The sequence below is a fragment of the Muntiacus reevesi genome, chromosome 11 (genome assembly GCF_963930625.1).
Source record: "Muntiacus reevesi chromosome 11, mMunRee1.1, whole genome shotgun sequence".
Lineage (NCBI taxonomy): Eukaryota > Metazoa > Chordata > Mammalia > Artiodactyla > Cervidae > Muntiacus > Muntiacus reevesi.
In genome coordinates, this window is record NC_089259.1 from 81,530,103 (window position 1) to 81,543,067 (window position 12,965).

The following is a 12,965-nucleotide window of genomic DNA, read 5'->3' on the forward strand; positions in this document are numbered from 1 at the left end:
CAGGCAAGAATCCTGGAGTGGGTTGCCATTTTCTCCTCCAGGGGATCTTCCCTACCTAGGCAGATTCTTCACCGAGAAGCCCAATGAGGACCTGGGTAAGAATTTTGTCCCCGGATGCTGCAGAGGTGTGAGGTCATGCTTCAGCCACAGCCCACGTGAGAAACTGCAGGTCCATGTGACAGACACTAAAGCCCACGGGGGCACAAATGAGGTCTAAACCAAGGCTCTTCTTAAAATAATTTTAATAAGAAAGTGGCTCACAATGCTGCAAGCAATATAAAAACAGCGATTCCTGATTTTACATAAATTAACGTTTGTCAAGGATCCTTACGAGGCATCAAGATACAAGTACCGAGTGGCTGGATCAAAGGTAAATCACAGTGAAGAGGAACCGTGGAGGGCCACGCAGGTGCGGAGACCGGGGGACACGTGTCAGGGGCCCGGTGTTAGGACGGGGCAGCGAGGGGACGCGGGCTCTGCAGGTGGCTCCTCCGGACGATCCGTCTGCTCCCCACCCCCGGGGCAGCGACGGACGCGGAGGCCGGGTCACATGGCCCTGGTCTCGGGGACTGGCTGGCGCTTCCCCCGGGCCCTCCTCCGCGTGCAGTCCTGCGGGGTGACCCCCGATCGGCTCCTCGGGCCACCCGGGTGCCCGGGCCGGGCCGGGGCGCGTCAGGAGCAGCACCCGGATCTGGCCCGTGCGGGCGGCGGGGCGCTGGCGACGTCCACGCTCTGCGGCGGGCCCTGGGCCCTCTGCCGCAGCATCACAGGCACCACCATGTCAAACACCGTTTCAAACATCAGGTCCACGTTCTTGCCGGTCTTGGCGCTCGTCTCGAAGCACATCTGCTCGGCGGCCGGCACGTCCTTCTCGTCCAGCATCTTGTACTTGAGGATCTTCTTGTAAAAGGCCACCGCGTCCTCCAGCTGCACCTGCTTGGACAGCCGGGGCGCCGGGCAGCCGCCGCCGCCGCCCGCCTGCCCGGGGCCGTGTCCTCCTCCCTGGCCGCCCTCCTCGGGCGCCTCCTCACTCAGGTCCACCTTGTTGCCCACGACGGCGAAGAGGCAGTCGGCGCTGGCCGTGTCCGTCAGGCCCAGGAACCGGTCCTCCAGCTCGAGCAGGCTCTGGGCGTGGTTCACGTCGTAGGTGAGGATGACCGCGACCGCCCCCCGGCAGTACATGGAGCCCAGGCCGTGGAACTGCTCCCGTCCTGCGAGGGGAGAGAAAGCGGCTGGTTATCTCTCCTGCCTGGAGGCGCCCCCTGACCGTGCACGAGGGGCCCCCGGGAGGGACCATGGATGGAATCGTGACCCCGAGAGTCTGCGCGGCTGCAGCTGAACCGGATGCAGAGCCTGCTGTGCAGAGACGGGGTGACGGCCGGTCCCCACGCCAGCAGTTCCCGCACAGTCGTGTCACCCACGGCAGTGAGCCCGCAAAACGAGGCGGACACCCGCGCCCTGCTGTCCTCCTCATGGGCGGCGGGTGCTCCTATTCCTGCATCTTACTCCTGGGTGCTCAGAGGAAACGCTCCCACCAGGGTCTGGCTTCTGGATGACGCAGTCGGGACCCCCTCCAGGCGGGGCCTTCAGCCTCCCCCGCCCGCCCGCCTACCCCCGCCCCAGAGGGCTCACTCAGCCCCCAGAGCCCCAGGCCCTGCCCCGCCTCTGCGACCACCGCCCCAGGTTGTGGGCCTCCCGGAGGAGCTCAGAACGCACACACTAAGGAAACACGCTCTCCTGTAGGGAAAACAGGGCAACTCGGGTTTCGAGCCAAGCCGGGTGCTGCCGTGCACACCACGCGCAACGCAGGCAGGGATGTCTCCCCACCGCGGGCGGGCCCGCCCCGAAGCCTGCGCCCCCGCTGCCCAGAGCGAGAGGGAGCGGGGGAGTAGGTCCCTCACACCTCCTGTCTGCCCCCTCCCCTGCCCACGGGCACCCATCAGGGCTGCAGGAGTCCCAGGGGGCAGCCCCCAAGGGGGACTGAGGTTCAAGGAGGACCGGACGCCAGGACACAGTGCCGGACCCCGGGAGCCCAGAGAGCCTCACCCAGCCCGAGGCCCTCTTTGCCTTTTCCCTTTTCAGGGTGTTTTCTGAGCTGGGCAGTCACAGCCAGAACACAGCAAGGCTCTCCCTTGGGCAGACCTCCTCTCTGGTCCTCTGGGGAGGGTGGGCACCCCCGAGGGCCTCTGCTGTGACTTTCTAGGGGGTCCCCGGCCCCACCTCATGTCCCCCTGAGCCCCAGCGCGTTCAGCACAAGCCTGAGTGGAGGCCTCGGTTACGTGGCGGACAGACACCCGTCTGCACAACAACACTCCGGGCAATTAAGCTCGCTGCGCATGTGAAGCCACAAAAATCTCTCCAGTTTGTTTAGAAAAAGGAAAAGAGGGTGTTTTCTTATGTAAGATTTCTTGGTTTCGTAACAGCTTGGTCTGACGTGCTGGGTGGTGGAGCCTCGCTCATGTCAGAGGCTAAGATGACGCCCTGCCGCCATCTCAACTCCCACCTTTACTGAACTGCAGGCGCAGGGAGAGGGGGTGATGGGGAAAGCGAGGGGGTGAGGACAGATGAAGGGAGGGGAGGCGAGGGGAGCGAGGAGCAGGCAGGGGGACGGGGGAGACCCCAAACCCTGATGTGTCAAAGCCCCGAAGAAGTGAAATTCCATCCCACTTGACTCCCTTCATGCTCCCATGTCAGATCGCCAGAAGCGCTGGGTGTGAGAGGCCCAGACCACAGACAGCGCCCCTCACACCGGGGACCCCAGCATCCACGTGGGACCGCATTCGTCCCTGGGTTTTCCCAAACGCCCCCTGGTTCCCCTTCTTCCTCGTTCAGGACGGGCAGATGGCTCAGAGTGCACGAAGGGCAGCCCCTAAATGCAGGAGGGGCCCCTTCCGGAAGGCGTCCCAGGCCCCCCTGCACGGGCGGAGAGAGACCCGCCACCCACCGCCGGGCCTGCGTGTGGAGCAGGACGAGCAAGCCGGACTCCGCGCGCCGACCCTCGGCTGAGTCACGCTGGCTCAGCACCTTCCGTAAAAGAACGCTGCCTGCCGCCTGGAATACGCGGGAATGTGCATTCTCCCGGCTCTGGCCTTCGAAGGTATAACTCATTCCCATTCATCTTGAGATAAAAGGTTTCAGAACAAAAAAATAACGATTGTCTTGTCGGAGGCAGCACCGGACCTGTAGACAACGGCCAGAACCAGGGGCCCCAGCACGGAGAAGCTGGCGTCAACCAGCCCGGCCCCTGCCCTTCTAGAAGAAACTGGATTGCAACTCGGGGAAGGTGGGTCTTGGGGATGATAGTAGACCACATTCTCGGTCTGCTGGCTGTCCGAGCAGAGTGGCTACTCCTGGCCCCAACAACCATCCCTCGATTTACTGGCTTGTCACGCGGCGAGCAGCCCGAGGGTGGACTCCGTAACAGGGAGACCTCTCTGGGCGTGTCCCGCCCCCCACGGAAGAGCCCAGGAGAGGCCTCTGGACCACTCGCCCACACTCCTGGTGTCTGCCGGGCGCGCCGTCCTTCAGAACATCCTGACACGCCTGCCCCGAGCTGGACTCTGACCTCCGCAAGAACAGAGCCGGAGTCTGCCTTCATTCCTCGCTGGGGCGTGCGGGGCACGCGGCAGCACCAACGCCGCCCGGCCCTGCCCATCCTGCCCCAGACCCCGCAGGTCTCAGGTAGATGGGAACCTCTCAGGTCAAAGTTCAGTCATAGCACCCAGGCTGGCAGGGAACCAGCGGCCCCCAGGCAGTCCCTCCTCCCGGAGCCTCCGGGCTCTATCCCCCCACCCCCCGAAGCACCCCAGCCTCTCTGCGCCGGCTGGACCTTCCCCCCCATTTCCTCCTGGAAGAAGAGGGCGCGTGGAGGAGGTAGATGGCAGGCAAAGCTCCGGGGAAGGCGGGTCAGGGCGGGATCATCCGCCCTCACACTGGACACAGATGAGAAGACGCCGGTCAGCATCGGCAGAGAATGGACGTCCCCCTGTCCCGACCTTGTGCCTACACAGCTCAGCCGTCTGCGTGCACGCTCCCCAGGGGACTGCAGCGCTTCGGCCCTGGCATCCTGCACCTGACCCCCTCCCCTCAACCCACCCAGGGCTCCCCCATCGGGCGGAGCACCGAGCCCCCAGCCCGTCCCGCCAGCAGCCCCCGGTCGGGCTATCACGGTCCTGGTTTCTAGTCCAGGGTCCAGAGGTCCCCGCTGACCACAGTGGGGCAGAGCACAGGAGTCCATGGCCTTGAACCGGGAGAGGGGGCGTATCTGTTCCCAGCATCCTCTAACCGAGAGCTGGCATTCCCTCTGCTCCAAGGACTGCAGGAAAGCAGAAGCGACAGCCGGAAGCAACCCCTGTGCTTCACTGCCGAGAGCAGTCACAGCAGCTTCCAAGCCTCACTCCAGCCATGCGCATTTACCGTCAGCTCAACATCTCAGCAGCCATTAACCTGCCGGTAAGGAAACCGGTGTTCTGGCCAAACCTGGCACTTTACTGCACGTGTTTAAATACAGTACTCAGAGAAAGGGTCGTGGGCAGGCGCCACTCGGACACAAGGGAAACCTTGGCACAGAGGAAATGAAGGACGTTTGGTTCAGGGTCTTTGGAGCGTGGGTTGAAGGCATGACACCCCCACGCATGTGTTTATGTAAAACACAGTGGCCTTTGCCAACAAATCAGCCTTCAGTCAAATGGCCAAGAAACGCAAACGAGTTCCACCCAGTCATTCTGAGATGGTCACATCCCGTCACAGACGGCAGCCCGGGCTCCTGGGGGGACAGTCTCCTGCCCGAGTGGCCAGCCCTGGAGAGAACAGCCCGCAGAGAAGGACACCAGGTCTGGGAGAAGTGTCTCAGGGGCTGCATCTGATCAGTCCCCTCCCTCGCTCAGAGAGGGACCCCAAGTCAGGGACCCACTTCTCCAACAAAACCCCAAGCGTTCCCCAAGCGATCTGACGGGGAGGCGAGCTGGAGAGGGGGAAACCTGAGCGGGTCTGGCAGGAGGTGGAGGCACGCGTCCCGTGAGCCCCCGGGATGCTGAAGATAAAGCGAGTCCACAGCCGCCAGACTCCCGCCGCTCGAAGGGCAGCCCGCTACCCCGGTGCTCCCCACATCGCCTCCGTCTGCACTGACAGCAGGTCGGCCCTCTGCCTAACAACTTCATTGCAAATTTCAGGTCAAATTGCCCTCCATGCCTCCAGGCAGACACGAAACAGCATCCCGCTCCCGTCGTGAACCCCTATGGGAGATGATGACCGAGGCATCTCCCCAAACCGGCAGCTGGAGGCTTTAGTCAGAAAGAAAAGAAAAGACATGCTGCCCCACCGTTACCACCGGGCCGGGACCTCTCGTCTCACACACACTAAGCTCAGACGGCAAGTGGCAGCTAAGAGCGCCGTCAGCTCCCACCCACTAGATTTCACAAGAGGGTGGCAGGCGGGCACGCCAGCTTCCACATCTGTTACATGGTTTTCTCTGAGGACAGCAAGGCGACTGTTAATGCCCAAGGCCTAAAATAGCCTTCCTTTCCAGATAAAACTGTCTCGCTTGCCCTTTAAAAAAATCAAAAAAGTAAATAATACTAATACCAAAAGAGAAAGCAAAATAACTAGCTGAGTAAGACCTAAAGCACCCCAAATGCCAGCCTGGAAAGAGGTGGACGCAGCTGCTGATCAAACCCTGGATCTGCCATCTACCGGTCAACCAACGCAAGTGAGCTGAACACCGTGACCCCAGCTAAAGAATTTATGATGGTGCAGTTTTCAGGTTTGAAATTCTCAAATCTTGCTCTGGATCTAACCCAGAGCCTTTAGCCCACTTTCCAATGAGTACAGTGTCCATACTAAGGCCAGCCAGTCCAACAGGGAACAGAGGCTCTGAACTTGGTCCGAACTGCCTCCAAGCGGGAGCCTGGCATTCCTGGAATCGTGGAGGCAGTGAGGACCATGAGGGGAGGTGGCGAGACGCGGCTGTCTACAGTCGGCTCTGGGCATATCTGAACCCGAGGCTCTGGAGCAAGTTTCCCGGGAGTTTGTGAGTGTGCGCTGAGCCGGAAGTCGGGCCCCGCGTCTGGCCTGCTGTAATGTCAGCTCCTGGACCCCTCGGAACGATGACTTCCCTGTCTGTGTGATGGGCTTGAACTGGGATGCTCACAGGGTCCTCCCCGAACGCTCAGATTCTGAGAAGGCATCTATCTCTCTCTCTCCTTCTTTCCCCAAGCCAGGTCCCTGAGCCCTGGCTCCAGAGCAGAAGCTCCAGGCATTCTGGCACTTTCCTCTTCTTCATGGTCCATTTCCGGGGATGTCAGGGCACCAGGCTCACCCTGCACCAGCCCTGAAGGCGCAATGAGAAAAGTCACCAGCTGCTTCACGTTTAACCCACGCAGCAGAGGCTCAGGCTGCCAAGCTTGGCGAACCCACGTGGCCCTGCCGGGCGGTCTCCCTTGGAGCTGGAGACAGGGGTGGGAGGAGAGGCCCAGCGCCTTCACCTCCAGGCTGTGGGCGGTCCGCAGGGCTGCAGAAGGGCCGGAGGAGGGGCAGCCCAGAGCTCTGCACGGTCTGTGATGCTGCTGACCAGTCTCCTGCATCCTCCGTATTCATACCAGGCGTGCTCTCAGGAGGACGACCTTCTCCCCCTTTCCCGGGGCGCTTGGTCGTGTGACTCCCGCCCACTGGGTCACGAGAGCTGAAAACCAGTCCCGGGCAGGAGAGCAGAAGCCAGCGGCCACAGCCGGCCTGCCCGGCCGCTGGACGGTGCAGGTCCGCGCCCAGCTTCCTTCTCTTTGATGCTGCAGGTGACGGCACCTCCGGCCAGGTGATGACCAGCACTTCAGCCCGAGGGGCACGTCCTTTGGGCTACACAGTTTTAAATAACCAGAAACCATGTCGCAACACTGGCTGCACATTTTAATCATGGGGGGGGGGCAGCTTTTAAAAAATACTGATGTTCAGTCTGCCCCCAGCCCGGAGCACAGGAGCCAGGATCTGGGGCGCGGGCACCCTGCGCCTTTGAAAGCTCGCCTGGTGGACGTGCCGTGCCCCTGGAAGTGAGCGGACGGGGGAGAGAAGAGGCGGTCGCTCGGGGTAAATGACCCTTATTCCCAGCCAGCTGAAGAGCAAGGTCCATCGGGAAATGTAAGGGCAGACACTGAAGGGCAGAGGAACTCTGAAAACACCCACAGAAACACGGATGTGGCAACATGAAGATAAAAACAGAACCGGAGCCGGGGGCACAGACACACAACCAGGGCCGTCTCTGAGACGACCCAGCACAGCCCAGAGAAGCTCAGACCAGAGCGAGCCGCGACGCGCTTCCCGTCCGAGACGAGTGTAAAATGTGAGATAAAAGCCTTCTCCAAGTTTCCAAGCTCCCCCGCATCACTGTAAAGAAACCACCTCAAGGATGACTTCAGTTTTGCCGTGCATGGCGCGGTGAGTTTCGACGACGGATTACCATCGCAGGCGAGATCCAGAACGTTCCGCCGGCGTGTCTGTGTCCACACTGACAGCTCGCCTGTGCAAGACCGGCCCGAGGAAACGGCTGCCCCCAGGAGCGGCCACAAAGAACGGATGCCTAAAGCTCCGTCGTACAGGGTCCGTGCGCCTTCCCAGGGTGACAAAGGCGGTCAGCTCTGTGTGGGCCCAGCGCTGGGCACGCTGCCTCCACCTGTGTGTGCAAAGCCGCTTCATCGGAAAGTCCACCCTCCGCCCAGAGGCTCCCGTGCATTAGCCTGAGTGTCCGCCACTGCGCTGCCGCGTGTGATGCTTAATCTTACGAGCTGACGTGGCCCGGGCGTGGTGCCCGGTCGTGTGGTCTGATCTGCATCTGGATGTTGCCAGGTGCGTATTTTTGAATGTGATCAACGTCGGCAATCAACTGACTTAGTAAAGCTGATCACCCCCATGATGTGGGAGGGCCTTGTCCCATCAGTTGAAGGGCTTTAAGAGCAAAGACTGAGATTTCCTGGAGAAAAAGGAAGTCCGCCCCCAGACGACAAGCTGAGTTATAAGACATCATGCCTGAGTTTCCAACCTTGGTGCCCAAAAGCTGCTTCCAGGTTTTGGACTCGAGATGCAACAACAAGTCTCCCCGCGGGTCTCCTGCCTGCCAGCCCACCCCGCGCAGTTCAGACCTGCCAACCACACAGTCCCGGGGCCAGTTACTCTCCCCCTCCCAATCTAAATCCATCCCTGCCTCTCTCTGTCCGTCTGTCTGTCTCTCTCAGGAGGATGTGCACACACGCATCCTCCTGGCTCCAAGTCTCGGGTGAAGCCTCACTGACACACTTGCTTCTCTGCCAAGCGTCCCCGTGGGAACGCGGCCGCTCGTAAGGCCAGGCCCCGCAGCGGGCAGGACCGTCTCAGCAGCCCGTCTGCCCTTCCTCTCCGGTGCCCTCCCCGAGCGGAGACCACCCCCAGCCCCTCCTGCGTGGGTCGGCTCCCCGCTGCCCTCCCGCACCCAGCACCAGCACCGCGGCAGCCAGAGGTCAAGCCTCGCAGCCAAACTGGCCGCTGGGCCCAGAGGAAGGGGACGCGGCTGAGAGACGCTTCAGCGACCGCAAGGATCACTCGGACGCGAACTGCCTCAGGCTCCCGCTCCGTCCCCCTCACTGGCCTGGCTGCTTCTCCTCCTAAGTCAGGTCAGCAGAGGGAGGAGCCTCCCGCCCCACCCGGCCCGGGCAGCCCCGGCGTCAGGACGGAGCAGCGCCCGCGGACCTGCCGCGTCCTCTCTAGCCGGGCATCAACGGCCAAATGACCGCACGGGAAGGACGGGGCCTCCACGTGGGAAGGGCGGGGCCTCCACGTGGGAAGGGCGGGGTCTCCACGTGGGAAGGGCGGGGCTTCCACGTGGGAAGGGCGGGGCCTCCACGTGGGAAGGGCGGGGGTCTCCACGTGGGAAGGGCGGGGCCTCCACGTGGGAAGGGCGGGGTCTCCACGTGGGAAGGGCGGGGGTCTCCACGTGGGAAGGGCGGGGCCTCCACGTGGGAAGGGCGGGGCCTCCACGTGGGAAGGGCGGGGTCTCCACGTGGGAAGGGCGGGGGTCTCCACGTGGGAAGGGCGGGGCCTCCACGTGGGAAGGGCGGGGCCTCCACGTGGGAAGGGCGGGGGCTTCCACGTGGGAAGGGCGGGGCTTCCACGTGGGAAGGGCGGGGCCTCCACGTGGGAAAGGCGGGGTCTCCACGTGGGAAGGGGCCTGCATTCACTGGGTGTGGGGCAGGCCCAGCGCGGGGAGGCGAAGAATGAAACCGGGGGTTCATGTTGCTCTTTTCTCAGGTTTCAAGTTATTGCCTCCCTTTTGATCTTTTATTCTTTTGTCCTATAAAAGAGACAGTTTCGAAAGTCACCTCTCCGTAGGCAGGGGGTTGAGTGGCAGGCCCTAAAGATGGTGGCCCTCATCCCCGGATCCTGCGAAGGGAACCTCATCTGGACGCAGCAGGTGAAATCAGGTTGAGAGGCATTCGTTAAGCTGGAACCTAATCCAGTGTGAACGGTGTCCCGGTAAGAGGAGGACGTGAGTACCTGCTCCAGGATGCTTGCCTGGAGAATCCTACACGGAGGGCAGCCTGGTGGGCTACAGCCCGCGGGGTCGGAGAGAGTTGGACACGACTAAGCAACTCACACACACACACACACACACACACACACACACGAAGAGGAGACGCACAGACACACTCAGATGGACGATGATGCAAAGACGATGCGTCCACCAGCCGGGAGCACCAGCACCCACCTGAAGCTGGGGGTGGGGGGAGCCTTCAGAGAGAGCACGGCCCTGCCCACGCCCTGATTTCAGACTTCCAGCCTCCAGACCCACGAGACGATGCCTTTCTGATGCTTTAAGCCACCAGCGTGCGGAGTTTCATCACGACAGTCCCAGGAAACTCTCACTCCACAAAGGTATGACTCAGGCTGCAGGCCGATGGTCTCCCCATTCACAGATGCCAACAGTCATGAACTGAGCAAGGGCAGCGTCCGCGTGGTGGCCACGAGAACCTTCTGTCCCACCCCCACCACTTCCTCTCCTCTCACACAAGCTAGGCGCTCGTGAACTTCAGTGAACCCCCCGGAGGAGAAGTTGACAAGGATGTCGAGATAACAGGGAACTCAAACACCCAACCTCAGGGAAGATGAAGAGTCACGTGCCGCCTTCTGAGCCCGAGTCAGCAACTCTGCCTGCTTCCTGAAAACAGGCCCTAATTAGCACACAGAGGTCAGTCACAGCGACAGAAATGCCCAAAGCCGCTTCACCGATTCCAGCTTGACCCTGGGCTGCTCAAACAAATGACCTTTACCCTCTAGGCTGCCTTGCACAAGAAGAAACCACCACCCACGTCTGGCCCACTGTCCTTTTTGAGAAATTCCAAAAGGAAGAGATGAGGAAGATGGCAAAGAGAACTAACAAACCATCCAGATGAGCAGCAGCGCATGGGCTTTGTCTTATGAGGGGAGGCTGTCACAGATGAGCAGGTGAGATTCAGGGTGACCAGTGTCCCCGCGAGCAAGGGGTCACCTCATCCAGGAGGCAGAGCAGAACCAGGAGCGAGTCTGGCTCTCAAGTGAGCGCGCTGCGTGTGGATAACTTTCCCAGAGCTCACACATCTGCAGTGTTCACCGCACCCACGCTAATCACACCTGCGGCCACTGAACCCCTCCCATCCCCCAGGGCGACTGCGGCCTCCCCCCGACCTCCAGGCCTGATGGAAGTGCTGACAGAGGAGACAGGGCCCAGGGGCACGCAGGTAGAGGCGGTCCTGAACCCCAGGCACCAGATCTCGGGGCCAGGGGCCAGATCCTGAGCGCAAGGCTGAACTGCCAGATCAATCCTTCTCCAAGCTGGGTCAGCGGGACGAGACTGGGCTCGCCTGCTCCCTGGAAGGAGCCCTATGACCAACCTAGACAGCGTGTTAAAACGCAGAGACATCACTTTGCTGACAAAGCTCTGTCTAGTCAGAGCTATGGGTTTTCCAGTGGTCATGTATGGATGTGAGAGTTGGACCATAAAGAAGGTCGAGCACTGAAGAATTGATGCTTTTGAACTGTGGTGTTGGAGAAGACTCCTGAGAGTCCCTTGGACTGCAAGGAGATCCAACCAGTCCATCCTCAAGGAGATCAGTCATGAATATTCATTGGAAGGATTGATGCTGAAGCTGAAGCTCCAATACTTTGGGCTTCCTGATGCGAAGAGCTGACTCATTGGAAAAGATGCTGATGCCGGGAGGGATTGGGGGCAGGAGGAAGAGGAGACGACAGAGGATGAGGTGGTTGGATGGCATCACCGACTCAACGGACATGAGTCTGAGCAGGCTCTGGGAGACGGTGGAGGATAGAGGAGCGTGGTGTGCTGCAGTCCACAGGGTCGCAAAGACTCGGACACAGCTGAGCGGCTGAGCAACAACAATCTCAAAGTCCAGAAGAGGTAACCACGGGGTGCGCTCTGCTACCGCTCTGCCATCAGAAACTGAGAAAGCCTAAAGCAAGATAAGCACGCACAGCGAAAAGCGGAGTCCTCGCAGCGGAAACAGCCCCCTCAGGGTGTGGACGCCCTGAAGCGATCGTGCTCTGAAGGCTCCAGGGGATTTCAGCCTGGCCTCACCAACCAGGTGGGGTGGTCCCAGGACCAGGCGTCTCCCTGGCTGAGCCCCGGTCACCAGCTGGAGGTGAAAGCAGAGCAGCTGAAGAGGAAAACAGCAAAATCCTGCCCCACAATGTCAGGGAGGGTATCTCTCCTGCCAGAAGGAAGAACTAAAACCTCAGCCCCGATTAATGAATGACCCCAGCCAAGGCGGTGCCTAGATAGCGTTTTAAAGATAAACTGTTTTAAATCCTATGATCCAACTGAGTTTACTTGCATTTACAGGTCCTTTGTTTTTAATCGTCTGTGACCATCAAAAGGCATCCCAAATAGCCATGCTTCATGACACAGAAGAGGTGAGTCTTCTAGGAGTCTGGGAGGCTGACACCAGTAACAGAATGAAAACCAGTTTTGTGGGACTTCCCTCCCGGATCAGTCGGCAACTACTTAACCACAGTCATCCTAACCCATGCCACACGATGAGGTTTTTTTCCCTTCTATAAATAAAGGAACCCAAACCCCAAATGATTTCCAACTCAAGAAATGCCAACACATGGGAGAGAGGAAAATGTATTTATTTCCACATTTCAATACATACACGATGACATGTACCCAAGTCAGCATCTGTGTCATTTCTGCTGTTTCTGTTTGGCCATTTGAAGCCTGAACAAAAAGCAAGAATACATATGATGTACAAACCACCCAAATAACTACCTGCTCGTAAGTTAATCCCTCACCTACGATCCACTGATTGGGCTTTATGAAATAATTCTCAAGGTCAAATAATTAAAACTGGAATTCTCAAATTACTTCATTCTTTTCAGACATAGATTTACTAAAAATAATTCAATAACAAGACCGAACAATTCAAATAAAGGGACATTGTTTAGCAGTCTAGTATTAAGAAAAATGGCAAATCCAAAGAAAATACACTTATATAACAGATTTAACTTTAAGAAACAAAAACTCTCACAGACAAGGATATTAAATCCCAACCTCTTTTACCTTCAACAGATACTCTGTTGTCCTGGGAGAACTAATTTTTAAAATGAGATTATCAAAGAAAAAGTCAATTATTTGTGAAATCCTCAACTTATTAGCAGGAAACTAAAAGCATTTCAGATTTTTTGAAGCAAGTTTTAACTTGCTCCAAAGACAAGATTGAACTGCAAATACCATGTTAAGAAAGCTCTTTAACTCTATGAAAGATTTTCTCAAAATATTAAGTTATCTAAAATGGCTTCTGATCTGGGGTACCCACTCAATAGATACCCTAGGTATTTCTAAAAGAATTTGCTTTTTGTGTTCCTCTCCATAATATAAAGTCTTCTGAGAAATACACAGCACACAACAAATGTTTTTCTCAAACAATCACCTCCCTTACCTGAGGTTTCACTTT

At 58.7% G+C, this 12,965-nt stretch overlaps 1 protein-coding gene across 2 annotated transcripts in view; it reads right to left on the reverse strand.

The window, feature by feature from the left end:
* Window positions 1-225: 225 nt before the first annotated feature.
* The window catches only part of RAB20 (RAB20, member RAS oncogene family), a 31,800-nt gene continuing 19,060 nt past the window's right edge, over window positions 226-12,965 (reverse strand). For both annotated transcript variants that reach the window (XM_065901901.1, XM_065901900.1), the window contains one exon: window positions 226-1,211. In XM_065901901.1, the coding sequence (XP_065757973.1) occupies window positions 673-1,211 (539 nt within the window). In that variant the 3' untranslated portion in view covers window positions 226-672. The remainder of the gene's footprint in view (window positions 1,212-12,965) is intronic.